Below are 13,930 nucleotides of genomic sequence, written 5' to 3' on the forward strand. Positions count from 1 at the left end.
ATAGATTTACCCGCAGGAGCTGTTGGCCCATGGCATACACCACAATTCCAGTCCTAGCTGAAAAGTCAGTTTTGCTTTCATCTGCTACCAGACAACAAACAAACAATAAAACAAACAAAAACATTTTTGCTTTCTTTCAACAAGTGGTGTCAGACAAAAAAGATTAAATGCTGAGATATAAGTATCTCTGGTCTCTGGGGAAGAAACAAAACTACCTAAGATCTACTTGAGAAAAGCTAGTAATTGTGGAGAGAAAACACTAGAATCTGCAAATGAGTGAAAAAATATCAAAATTTTTACCATCAATTCCTAGAGTAGCTATAAAGTCTGTATGAATGTTTGCTACTTTTGCCAAAGATAAAAGAAAAATGAAACATTAAAATATTTATGGAAGTATTCAGTCTTGCAAATGCTTAAATTTTTTGTCATTTTGCATTACGTATACATTACAGGTAAAATACAATTCATCTTATCAGCGGCATCCGAGGACTGAACACACGAGTGCACACGTGTTGGAAGCCTGGGACCAGGGTCGGATTTCGTTCCCGGCAGGCAGGGAGGTGGAGCCTGGCCCAGCCCTTGCGGGCACGGCCCTGCTTCCCAGGAAGTCGCTGGGAATGCGGGAGCAGTCTCGGCCAGGCGGGGCAGGGTGGGACCTTGGCCGGCTCCTGCTCCTCCTCAAGTCCATACACCACAGAATTGTCAGGGTCGGTGGGGACCTCTGGAGATGATCTAGTCCAATGGCCCTGACAAGGCTGGGGCGCGTAGGGAAAGTGGCACAGAAATGTGGCGAGGTGGAATGTCTCCAGTGAGGGAGACTCCATGACCTCTCCGGGCAGCCTGTTCTAGTACTCCGTCATCCTCAAAGTGAGAAAGTTCTTCCTTATGTTGAGGTGAAACGTTTGTGTTTTAGTTTATAGCCATTGCTCCTGGTTCTGTCGCTGGGCACCACTGAGAAGAGCCTGACAGGAGCCAGCTGACAGCCGCCTTTGAGATATTTATGCATTAATGTGATCCCCTCTCAGAGGTCTCTAGACTAAACAGGCCCAGCTGCTGCAGTCTCTCCTCATAAAAGAGATGCTCCAGACCCCAGATGATCTTCGTGGCCCTCACTGGGCCCTCTCCAGCTGCTCTTTGTCTCTCCCGTGCTGAGGAGCCCAGAATGCAGCCCAGCGCTCCAGATGTGCCTCACTAGGGCCGAGCAGAGGGGCAGGACCACCTGCTGCCCATACTGCTCCCGATGCACCCCAGGTTACCACTGGCGCTCTTGGCCTCAAGGGCACACTCGCATTTATAGCCCAAGATTTCCTCTTTTCTCATGCTTCGGGAGGCTTGGGTGTGACCCGAAGGCGAGAGCCCGCACCGGCAGCGCCCCGCCCTCACCTCCCGCCGTACCGGGGCTGACTCAGGGCCGGGCGGGGCCGGGCGGGGCAGGGCGGCGCGGATTGGCTGCCGGGCCGGCGGCGGCCGGCGGGGATTGGCTGCCGCGCGGCCTTTGTTCGGCTGCAGCCACTGCCGCAGGGCAGCGGAAGTTTGAGCGTGGCGGAGCGCGCGAGCGGAGACTCGTCCGTGGGAGCTGCCTCAGAGCCCGAGCCGCCCCGCCATGGACCTGGAGAATAAAGTGAAGAAGGTAAGGGGGGCTGCCCGCCGGGCTGTCTGCCGCGCACGCCGCTGTCCGCTCTCCGGGGAGCGGCGGACCCTCCTCGGCGCTGCAGCCCCCGCGGGGACTGCCCTGGGCTCGCCCCTCGGGTGCCGGGGTCAGCCCTTGCCGCTCCCCGCGTTCCCGCCCGGGCCCCGTGGCAGCAGAGCCCCTGCCGGGTGTCCCGGGGCGCGCACGGCCGGGCTGCCTCCCTGCTGCCGGCCCTCGGTCATCGCCGCAGCTGGTGCCCCAGGTGGGGACGTGCCGCTGTTCTGTCATTCAGTAAAACATGTTTTCGGCACCCCCAGTAAACCCCGAGATGTGATAGTTGTTTTCATGTACGTGCGCTGTGTGTGTAGTATGAAACTTAAATTGCGAGCAGCCGAGTCGCTGTTTGTGGTTATGTTAGTGATTGATTGCAGACCTGTGATGCGACTGAGTCCTTACAAGTGTGTTATCAGCGGTCCTATGGATCACCCCCTTGAGCCAGAAGCCTGGCCTTGATTTTTCTTCATTTTTAAAGGTATATTGACTAGTTAGTTTGCGTCAAACTGGCAAGAAACAAAAGGTAAGTAAAATAAAGCGATAGGTAATCCAATTGTATTGAATCTCTTTCCAAAATTAACCATTTAAAACTTCCTATGTAAAACTGACTTCATGTGGGATACTCTTTGCTTCTAATTCTTTCACAAATTAAATGTACTGCTAAAGCACTGACTTTTTTAAAATTTAAAAAACGTATTCGCAGAATCTTTTTTTGATACTATTTGATAAGGAGAAAAGGAGCTTTATATGTGAACATGGGTGAAATCTGTACACAACCTTCATGGATATGTGAAAAGAAGCCCTTTGAAATGCATGTTGTATGAATTTTTTCGGGGGGTTTATTACTGAATTGTTTTATTTAAAGGTAGCAATTTGTTTTAAAACACACCTATGCACTTTGTATACCTGTGTGCTTTTCCAGCTTGCAGGCTAGAAACTGACCTGGGGGTGGAAGTAGTTGTGTAGTGTGGAAGGACACGGGTTAAGGCTGAATCCTGGCAGTGGTGGCCTTGAGTTACAGCTTGCTTCAGGTGATGTCACCGTGTGATAGTGTCACTTGGGTGAGGAATCTGCTTTGGAGGAGCTGCCTATCTCAACCCCCGGTTATCAGGCCATCAGTTTATAGATGGGTGTAGCTAAGTACTGTTGCTGTCTTTAGGAGCTGGTTGTGTGCACAGCGTTGTTCCCCTTCTGTGACTCCTTGAATGCAATGAAAATAAGCTTCTTGAGTAGATTTGCTTGTATTTTCTAAGCACAATTTAAAACTTAAACTTGATGGCATCACAGAGTTTGTTTGCTGGAAGCTCTTTGAGCTCCAGGAGGTGAAAGACGCATATTTGTGGAAGATAGAGCATTCTAATTCAGAATTTATCTAAAGAGAAAATAAATATGGGGTGTGAAATCACTGATAAAAATTCTGCTGATAACGGAGTCATGGTTTGAGTGAACTTGTAGTTGCTGAACCTCTGCTTGAAATTAATTATTGGGTAGTTGTGTGTGGTTTAAATGTATTGACTATTTTGCTATATTTTTCCTGGTTATCTTTTAGTTCTCTTCTCCATCAACTTTGAAGGTTCCTGAAGACTTTTCTGAACCTGCTCAAATAGACACAAAAGCTAGTGCCACAAAAGAAACCAGGAAAGCTCTGTTTTATGAAAGTAGTATTTCTATTCTGCTCTGCTTTAGTGTTAATACACAGAGATGTCTATGATTTGAAGACCGTGACATTTTCTCTGTTTCTACCACATGTATATTCAGAAACCTGTGTCTGTTATTGTGCTGTCTCTCCTCCCTTGCTCGAGTGTTCTCATCTTTTCTCTTTGTAACTTGGGTGAAGCTCATTTTCCAAGAGAACAGAAGAGGCTCTCTGAAAATCCCTACAGGGAGAACTGGGAAGCTTTACTAGGTTACCAGCAAGCTCAGTACAAAATTCTTCTTTTTTGACTACCAAAACTTATTCAATCAAAACTTCTTAAATTTTGTAAATTTTGTACACTGAATAGAATAACAGTTTCATGTCAACTCTGGAATAATTGTGTGTCTTCCTTTTCTGTCCTTTAATTCTAATTCTCAACCTGTTTGTTTTATTATCTTTTTGCTTCTGTCTTTATTTGGCAACTTCCTTCTTTCTTGAAAGGTGGAAGAACATTCTGAGAAGTGTCCAGTCAAGATTGTCGGAACCAGTGAATTACTTGGCTTTCAGAAGAAACTTGTCCTGAGATGGAGTTGCCTGTTGGCATCAGTCAAAAGCAGCAGTCAGATTTTTAGTCAATCAGCAGTAGTGGGTTGCTTTACCACATGCTGTAGTTCTCAACTGTCTTTGTCTAGCACCCTGGAGCAAAATAGCTTGAGTTCTCTTACAAAATGTACATTATGTAACCTTTTATTTTGTAGTGACTTGTAGGTATTTGTTGCCTGGCAAATAACCTGATAAATATTATGGAGTGGTGAGTGGCTAATCTGCCTGTTGGGCAGGAATTTCCTAAAGCACTGGGCAGAAGCAAGCAGGAATTGTCATGTTGTCCCCAGATGAGTAATTCCATTGCAGTTTTGAACTCTGAGTTTAGATGTTGGCTATTCTGTAGCCCTGGTGTTCAGCAGAGCAGAAGGAAATGAATGCCTCTTGGAGCAGCATGTGGTGTGGAGGCTCAGACACTCAGCTGGTGCTGTAGAAAAGCTTCCCCTACCCACAACTGCTAATTTATAACTGTACAGGGTAATATAATGGAATGTTTTCTGTTTCTGGGAAACCTGATAGATCAAGTTTCCAAGGTCGCATTCCTAAGATTTCTCTAAGTGTCAGTAATCCATGAGTCCATTCTTCCTTTTTGAGATTCTATATTGTCTCTTTGGCAAGTTGCTATATGGATTTGTATCTACATGTCTGGGTTTGTGTGAAGAAAAAAAACACTCAGAGAAAGTCTGTTTTCATTCCTAATATTAGGTTTGGTGGGTTTTTCTCCAAATGTAGCAGTTCTGTCAGTCTGTCTGATTGGAACTGCTTCCCTCCAGGACAAGACCACTAGGACTCCAACCATGTACCTGTTCTTCAGCAGGAGAGCTACTGCCCCACCTGCACAATTTCTAACCCATCCTTTCAGCAGTGGATGCATTATATACTTTCTTTTCTCTTGTGACAGAAAAGCAGCAGTCCTGTTTAACATACCCTTCTGAAGTAATCTTGAGGGCACAGTTCCTTTGGCTCACACTTTTAATTTAGCTTCTGTTTGGTTTCTTTCATGTATTGTAAAACTCATCTTGCTGTCTTAATGAGTGGCCAAAGGAACAAGTACTACTGTCTAGCCACATGTCTCCCTTGGTCTGAATCCTGGGCTCTGGGCAGCCACAGCCTGCCAGAAACAGAAATTTCAGCATGAACTTTCTGCACTGAGCAATATATATGCAGAACATATGCAAATGTGTGGTCATGTAGATTTTGTAGTCAGTTCCCCGTGCATTTTAGAGCTATTAAGTAACAGGCAAACATCTAGGCAGTGAATAGTGTCTTTTTGGCTGCCTTGTGAGTACCAAGGCTAAGACTTTCCCGGTCTGTTACAATTTTCCTTTTGAATTCAGGGGAAACTGTACAGTTTTCTTCTTTTTCTCAGGGGGAATTAGATTTGCTCTTGCATTTGAGGATCGTGAAGATAGTGTTTGCATAAAACTATTGCACAGCAGAGCTGAAGGGTAAGAACAGGAGCTCCAGCTTGAAAAGTACTTGTGCAAAAAACAGACCACTGTTTCTCCCAAATACAATATATGCTGTGTTCTCAAACCTTGCTTTGAGACTATAGGGAGCATAAAGATTTAATGCTTTGTGCTGAATACTCTAGCAGAACTTTGTTCTGAGAGCCTGGATTGCTGCCCTGTCTGCCACCTCTGTGAACTTGGGGAAATGAATCAGTAGGTCACGGTCCTGCTTCTCAGCCGTGCTGGCAGCACGGTCTCATGCTTCACTAGAGAAAATAAGAATCTGGCACTGAGTCTGTTCTGTATAAACTTTCACAGTATAATACTTGCTTTATAAAAGGAACTTTGCTTGCAGTGGAGAAGGGGCAGGGCAGTTTGGGGGGAAGACTTCTCTACTTCTCTAGTGGGGAATTTGTGTGTGGTTATTTTTCAGTGGCGTGAGACCGTGTTTGTTCTGTTACAGTTGGAAAACCAAACACTGAGTGTTTTAGACATTGCTAAGTCAACAACTGTAATGAACTTTGATAAATGAATTGTGAATAAAGTATGTATAGGAGCAAAGTCAACTTTTCTGTGTTTTGCAAAGCATCATTTAGTAATGTCTGCTGGGCTGTACTTCCTGTTGAGGTCACTGTTTGTTTTGCTGTTGCTGCTATGGAAACCCATTATAGTAGATCTTTTTTGCTGTTTCATATGTATAGTAAGATCAAGGAAATGTGCTTTTATTCAGGGGTGAGTTTTGCCTGAAAGTGGAAGAACAAAAACATTTATATAGATATGGGGGAACTACTTCAGTTTTGTTCACAAGCTAACTGCTACCTGCATATGCTGTGGGGTTTGAGGGCTTTTTCCCCCAGCAGAGTAAAAAATTATGTGAATAATTTTTTGAGACACCTGTCTGAATCTACACCTCTAGGTTATTTTTTGTCCCTCATCCCTGGATAGCAGCTTGGCAAATATGGCACAGCTGAACTAAACTTTTTGACTCTTACTCTTTTTTTTTCCCCATGGCAAAAGTACTCTCCAGGTGTCTGACTATGAAATATCATCAAATGCCTGAATAACAAGTCAAGAAATTCTTTGAATGCAGGGCTGCAGGACTTTTAATATCATATGAAAGTTTCTTCAATAGTGTATAATTATAAACCAAGTATTTTGCAGCAAGGGCGAAAATCAACTAACTTTGAGTTACAGTATTCTGTCATAAAAGTAACTGAGAAAGATCTGATTCTGAAGTTGTTCCTGGAAAAAATGAAAGAAATGTTTCTATTTTTCTCTAAGTAATAGTAATGGTGAGTTTCAATTTTTAATGAAATGTTATTGGTAAAAGTTGCATAAAAATACTTTTTTTACTTCAAGAAAATATACTGAACGTGTCATGCAAATTACTGTCTTCTTCCTAGCAGATACAAAGTTTACGGTTATGAGGGTGTAGATGTAAATATCTATAATGTAGTATATTTTAAAATTGTATTTTACAATCTAAATAGATATGCATGTTTTATTTATATAAATAAAATAATACTAATACTAACTAATACTTATGTGTATTGGTTACGTATATATATATATATATATATATGTGTGTATGCGTGGTTTTTTATAGGGATGTACATGTACAAGCCCCCCATATAAATAGTTTTTGCTGATGACCAAAGTTGCTGGGGTTCTTTCAGGAAGAGCAGAGCTCTGAAGATGAAAGCATGTCACACCTGTTACCTACCATCTCAAACTTGCTCAGATGAACAGGTTAAAGGAGTAAGGAGGCTTCTGTCATTCATGACATTTCCAGAATACACCAGATCTAACTGTACTCCAGTACTGCTGTGTATGTGTTTCTGGTTTTGTTGGGGAATTTTTTGTTGTTTTTAAAGTCTGCCTGACTCTTTATTTGTGCCTTGTTTTCAGTCTGAGGTTTTCTAGCTACAGCTTTTAAAAGCAGAAAAGAGGTTGCACTTTCCTGCATGACTAAAGCTCCTAACAATGAATGTGTAGGTTTTCAGGTCTGCTTCTCAAAACCTAACGTTAGAGGACACAACTGGGTGAGAGTGCTGATGTCAGAACAAAATACATGGAGTATTGTGAAAATGCCTCTGTGGTTCTGGATGATGGATAGTGTTGTATTGGAGGTTTACAGATTGTGTTACTGTGTGTGTCAGCTGCATTCAAACTTAGCTAGTGTAATAATGCTGGACTTTTTGTGAATACAACACTTGTTTTCTATCCAGCTGAGCTATGTTTGATAGCTGTTAGCCTTTTGAAGGTACACTATGTAACAGTGTCCTAAATATTTAAATTCTGAGATGGTTGATATTTAGTAGACGATAACACAATAAAATAAATTCCTGTGACTTTTGTACTATCAGACTACTGCAGCTCCTTGATTTATTCCTCTGCCTGTCCAGATCATCTTCCAAGTATTTTTCTTGGATGCAACCACTTTTTGGCACCCTTCTTTGTGTGCAAAATGGACCTCTGTACCCAGGGTTCTTAATTCGAGTCAACTTTCCCCAAACCAAAACACATTTTAAAAAACCCCAGGGTCACAGTTGCCATCAATTTTAATGGATGTGTTAAAAACAAATATGAAGTGATTTGTGGGATACTGCTCTTTGTTACAGATCTGAATTTTTTTTTCCTTCTCATACAGTGTCTGTCAAAGTTTTTTAAGAGCATTGTCCAGATATTCATGTGTCTTTTGTAGTGGTTGGTTCTTCTATCATTTTAAAATCATAAGAAGTATCATTGCTCTGTTTTTAAAGTTTAAATGCTCTAACCTATTTTAATTTTCTGTTTGTTGTGTTTCCCTGCTGGAGGTGACTTCTGATAGTACAGAATACAGTGACACAGGATCAGATCTCAGCAACAGAGCATGCACAGCAGTGAGGTTTCTTAGGTTTTTCAGGGGTTTTTTGCCTGTCCTTCCTGCTTTACCTTCTCTGAAAGTGCCTAAAGCACATTAGGATGTACTAGAAATCTCTTGTTCTCTACAGGTGCTTTCCCACTCAAACACCCAAGTAGATCAATAGTTAACTAATCTTCAAATTCCTAGGGTTTAAGGGTAAATCTAAGAATAGCTTTAGCATGGATCACTTCAGTTCTGTGCTTGGAGCACCTTCAAGCACAGGAGAAAGCTCTGCAGAAAGGACAGTGAAGAGGATTTAGTTCTGATCTGGGGCTCCCTGTTAATTGTTGCAATCCATTAATGACAGCATTCTCACTGTATAGCCACATCCTTTCAAATTCTGGAGGGATCTGTAGCACTGGAAAGGCTTTTGATCTTTTGCAGAGGCTGAGTACAAGTATTGTGGCTTACTGTCTGTGGCAGGGTGAAGCTCTCCTGTCTGGTGGTACAGGAGTCCTCTTGGGGTGAGGAAGGAAAAGCAGCTGGAGCCTGAGTTAATTCTGGTCTCGGGGTGGGACTGAGGAGATTAGAAGTGTTAAATAAACTTAGGAATAAATCCTTCTGGTAAGCCATTTAAACTTTTTCTTTGGAACTGCTGTTTCTTTTACACTTCTGAACGAACTCTTAGACACTTGAATATGATCATTTGAGTTTTTATGATAGTAAGCTTCTGTGCATGACTTTCCTTACTGTAAGGCAGCCAGCTTTTGTCACTAGATTCCAGAGTGAACTGAAATGGGCAGTCTTTCACTAATTGTCACTTGGCTGTAACCACTTAAAGCTTTTTGCCCTTGGGTACTATGTATTCTTGAAAGCAGTATGCAGTGGATGATCTCAGTCATAGTTATACCATCTTCTGTACTCAGGCTCTTTAAATCAGTACTGGCTGTTTTGGTAGTACCAGGTGGGTTTGGTTAGCTTTTGTTGTAAAATGAAAATTGATGGTGGTGGACAGACAGGAACCTTCTTCTGGCAGGATTCAGCTGGCCTGTCTGTGCCATTTCTTCCATAACTCCATTTACGGGGAAAATGGGTTCCCTGCTGTTCCAGACATGCATTACCTCTCCAGTGCTCAGCCTGCTCTGTATCTCTGGGTGTTTCTGCCTGCAGCTGGCCATGTTGTGCAAACACATGGAGATAGATACAACTCCGAACAAGCACCACACTGAAGTTTTAGGATTTCTGAATTTCCTAAACTAAACTGAATTGGCTGCTGAAGAACAAAATCATTTCTGAGGCTGATGCTTTCTTAGAGCTGAAGGATGTCCTGTTACAGGACTCTGGGGAAACAGGTGTAATGCACTGACCTGTGGATAACAATAGCCTGCAGTGCTTTGGAGTTTGGCTATTTTACATCTTAGTTTTTGGCAAGCAGCCATATAGTTTCTCTGTCAGAACAGAGGCTGAAGCTGTGTGTGCATCTAGAATCACATCTAGTTTGGTTTTTAGTGTGCCTTTCAGTCTTGAGCTAAACCTTTTCCATAAGGTGCCCAGACATTGGGTATAGAAAGGTAAATCCCTTCTTTCTGTTCCACAGCAAACTGAAAAACCTGTTTCAAACAAGTCTCTCTCATTTGCTAATTTGATTTCTTTGTCTTGAGCTGCACAAGCATTTACATGGTGGTGTGCTCTTTATTTCTGGGGAGGTAATATAGAATGCTGTATTTCTAAAGAAATCTGCCCTAAGACTGCTGGTTGTGAAAGTGCAGGTAGGCTGGCTGGTTGTCTCTGTAGTCTGGAGAGAGTATGTTCTGGGTGGAGCATTTAGATAGCACATATTTCCTCTCCTTAATTTGTTTCTGAAGAGGTTTTAAGAGTTTTTTTTTTTGTTTTGTTTTTTTTGTTTTTTTTTTGTTTTTTTTTTTTTTTAGCTTAAAAAACCCCTTAAATGCTAGGAGGCTTGGAAATGATAGTTAAAATGGTATAATGGTATTTGCAATTTTTTTATATTTCCTACTTGAATTTCAGATACTGCTTTGGAAATTCTTGAAATGCCAAGCTTATTTCTCAGTAGTATAAAACGGTATAACTGTTGTCACTGTTACAAGTGATCCTGTGTTTCTAAATCTTCTAATTGCAGTATTAATGAGTTTATGATTATTTCCCTTTCTTCTCATTCCACTCTTTTTGAAGGAAGGGAGAGCCTGAGCATAAAAAATGCCAGTTTGTAACTGAAGTAGCAGCAAGAGAGAATGGGTTAATGTTGTATTTTTTTTTTTTTTTTGGGGGGGGGGGGTGTTTATTTATTAGGGCAGTGCAACCATATTTTAACAACTTTTTAGAGAGGATGACTTTAAAAACAGGAAAAACAACACCAAATGAAAAACAACCTGTCTCTCCCTCCTCCCCCCCTAAAAAAAAAGAAGTTGCTTTGTGTTGCTTTAGCTTCCTTTTTCCCTTTAGAAAACATCCTGGCCAACATCTTATTCTCTTTGAGTGTGAATTGGGAAGAGTGCTCAGGTTTTTTGTGGTGTGTGTCTGTGTGTATATGGGATCTCTGGATTCCAGATGAGAAGAGTCCTGTAAATGACCATCTTCACTGAAGGTGAATTATTAACCAGTTAGCATATCAAAAGTGTAGCTGATGAAGAGCCTGATCTTCAAATTTAGGCTTATTTTACATATCTGCTGGTAGGTTTCAGGTTAGCACCTCATGTGAACTTCATGAGCCCTTAGGTTGATGAAGATGTCACCATGATCACAGCCAGCTTGTATTCATCTTCCTTATACGGAAGAAATAATGTCATGTCCTTCTGTCCATCCCTGCAGTAGCTTAATAGCTGCCAACATACCTCCTTCTTCTAAATAGCTCACAATCTTCAGGGTAGTTTTCCTCGGGGATGTCTGATGATTGTTGAGGCAGTGATCCTTTTAATTATAAAGTAACTGAAAACGTGATATTCCCTGCATTTTACCATGTGTTCTGTATTAAACAAGTGGTTTATGAATAATCTGTTCTTTATTTTGGACAGAGACCAAGGTGAAAAGTTGACCTGGTTTATATCCTTGTACATACAATAATAGTAGTATAATTTCTCTCAGTAAATGGCAAAATTAATAATAAGACTCTATCACCAGATGTAATTAACTCTGGCATTGTGTTGTTGCCAGAACTAAAGTTAGTACAGGAACTTGTCAGTTCTAGCTCAGTTTCTGTTCATGGTAAGAGCTAAACTGCAGGTGAGCTGTTTCTACCTACAGCACTCCTCCTGCTGCATGGGGTGTGAGGATGGGTTCCTCTCATGTTGGGCATGACCCTGCATACCCAGCTGTGGCTGCACTTCAATGGTCCTTCATCTGTCTGATTTGAGAACCATACTCCTCAAAGGTTGAAAGTGCTGCAGTGAGACACTTTATTTTACTGCGTTATATGAATGCATAAGTTATCATGCTTCATGTTTGTTAATCACCTCAAACTTAGAAGTGGCTGTTACTTGGTTAAATTTGCTGATGTGTTGCTGTACTGTGTGAATACTTTTACTCTGCACTATTGTCTATATTCTCTGATATTTCCTCTGCATTATGAATAGGTCATCCATCCTTTTGAAACCCTTTACATATTGCTTCTGGCCACTGGTTTTGCTAACTGTGCTGTTTCTCTTTCAGAAAGTCAGCTGGTATGAGTCCAGCTGAAATGTAATTGTAAAAGGGATATGCTACTCTTAGTCACTATCAGAGTAGCCTCAAATATACTTGGAAATATTAGACAAAGCATTTAATTGTTTCCTTTATTCGAGATTAGTGCAAATAAATCTGGAGTCTGTTTATTTCTTGGTCTCCTGTATTTTGCCAAGTCATATACTGTAAATCACTTTGTCCAGATAGCTGGATTAAATGTCCTTTGACTTGAGGTCTTCTGGCCTCACTTGCTCTGATTTCACAGCCTTAGGCCTAAGGAAATGCTGCCAAGAATCTGCTTATTTATTCTCTTGTGTGAAGTTGGTGTAGAGCAAGCTGGGCTGGGGAGAAGTCGTCACCAGAAAAGTACTGAGGCTGTCTCTGCCTGCTGAGCTCAGTCCTGTGTAGAGCCTTGTGTGACCACTGCTACTTATATAGTTATACTAGGAAGGTGTGCACCCCAAATGCTGTCCTTGTGTCAGCTTAGTCAAATGCTTAATCTTTTGCTTTAGCTGTTGATTGCAGATTATAAAAGCATCATCAGTAAGATCATTCCTGCACCATAATACTTGAAGCTGACTGTAGTCATCTTCCTCTGTACACAGATGGGCTTGGGCCATGAGGAAGGATTTGGTGCCCCCTGCTTAAAATGCAAGGAAAAATGTGAAGGATTTGAGCTTCATTACTGGAGGTAAGTGACACCAAATGTATCCTGAGCTGTGACTCAGCACTACAGACCTCAGTATATGTATGCAAATGTCTAAGTAACCATTTTTGTTCTTTCTCTGAATTAAACTCTTAAGATGTTTTTAAAAAGCTGACATGGTTCAGGGCCAGAAATCCTCAGATGCATTACAACACAGTAACGCATCACTTGTGAGCATGCATTTTATCTGTCCTGAAGTGAATGGTAGTACTTCTACTGCAGCATTTGCTTTAGCTGACTAAACAATTGAAGCAGATTTGTAAAAATGTCTACCTTTACTGTAAGAGACATGACAGGGAAGAAGTGTGTTTTATCTCTGTAATAAAATGCTTTTTCAACTCCTGACCAAACACATAAGCTTCTGATTTTGAAAATATTTGAAACTTTGTACACACCTACAACTTACTTAGAGGGGGAGGAGGTGTCACTTGTGTGTGTCACATAAATTCAAATAGGTTAGATAATACTGAGCCTTGGATGATGTACTGTTCCTAAATCAGTGAGTTGATGATAGCAGTAAATAGCCTGTCATTACTTTTGCAGAAACTTTCTATTTCATTAAGATCTTTCTTGCTTTACTGAAACAGGATGTATATATGTATATTAATGCATTTGTGTATCACTGGCCCAGTTCACTCATAATACTGGGTGTGCTCTAAGATGTAGCTTAGTAATTCTGATTTTTTAGGAGAAAGGTTCCTCTCAAAGGGAAAAGCCTGAAAAGAACAGAAAAATAGCTGCTAATAGCACTAGCACATGCTATCAATGAAAATTACTGCATTTAACCAATGCTAACTAGCTGAAGTGGAAGTGTTGACCTCTTATTGCAAAGCTCTCTTACCTTCTCAGTGATTTGTCATAGGCACCTGCTCGCAGCACTGACTCCTTCACAGCTCAGCCAACAAACTCCAGCTCTCTTCACAGCACAACCAACTCCACCTCTCCCCATCACCCAGCTACCCCACTCTTTTGTAGCACTCGTCTTCTCATTGGGCACAGCTGTGCCCCATTAAGGGCAGGCCTGTTCCTAATCCTTGGTGATTGGTACAGCTGCAGCTCCTCAGGGGTGAGACTGCCTTCTGCTGTATTTTTATTTTCTTCCATTCTCTCCCTCCACATGAAAGTTGCATTTGCAGTAGAATTTAGTTTTGTCTTATGAGGTAGCCTTTGTACACCAGCTGTAGTGACATCAGGTGCTGATAAGGCCTAGGAGATTTTACATCTTCACCCAAATTTTTGACTGCAAGTGAGACTGTTTAGAAAACAATCAGGCAAATGAAAACAAAAAACAGCAAAAAACTTGTTATAAGTTGATACATAATCAAGA

At 41.6% G+C, this 13,930-nt stretch overlaps 1 protein-coding gene across 1 annotated transcript in view; it reads left to right on the forward strand.

Moving 5' to 3' along the window:
• The first annotated feature begins 1,527 nt into the window (after nucleotides 1-1,527).
• Nucleotides 1,528-13,930, forward strand: part of TES (testin LIM domain protein) — a 28,503-nt gene continuing 16,100 nt past the window's right edge. The window contains exons 1-2 of the mRNA XM_063155307.1: nucleotides 1,528-1,630; nucleotides 12,503-12,588. Coding sequence (XP_063011377.1) covers nucleotides 1,604-1,630; nucleotides 12,503-12,588 — 113 coding nt within the window. The 5' untranslated portion in view covers nucleotides 1,528-1,603. The remainder of the gene's footprint in view (nucleotides 1,631-12,502; nucleotides 12,589-13,930) is intronic.

Source organism: Melospiza melodia, chromosome 4, assembly GCF_035770615.1.
Source record: "Melospiza melodia melodia isolate bMelMel2 chromosome 4, bMelMel2.pri, whole genome shotgun sequence".
Taxonomy (NCBI): Eukaryota; Metazoa; Chordata; class Aves; order Passeriformes; family Passerellidae; genus Melospiza; species Melospiza melodia.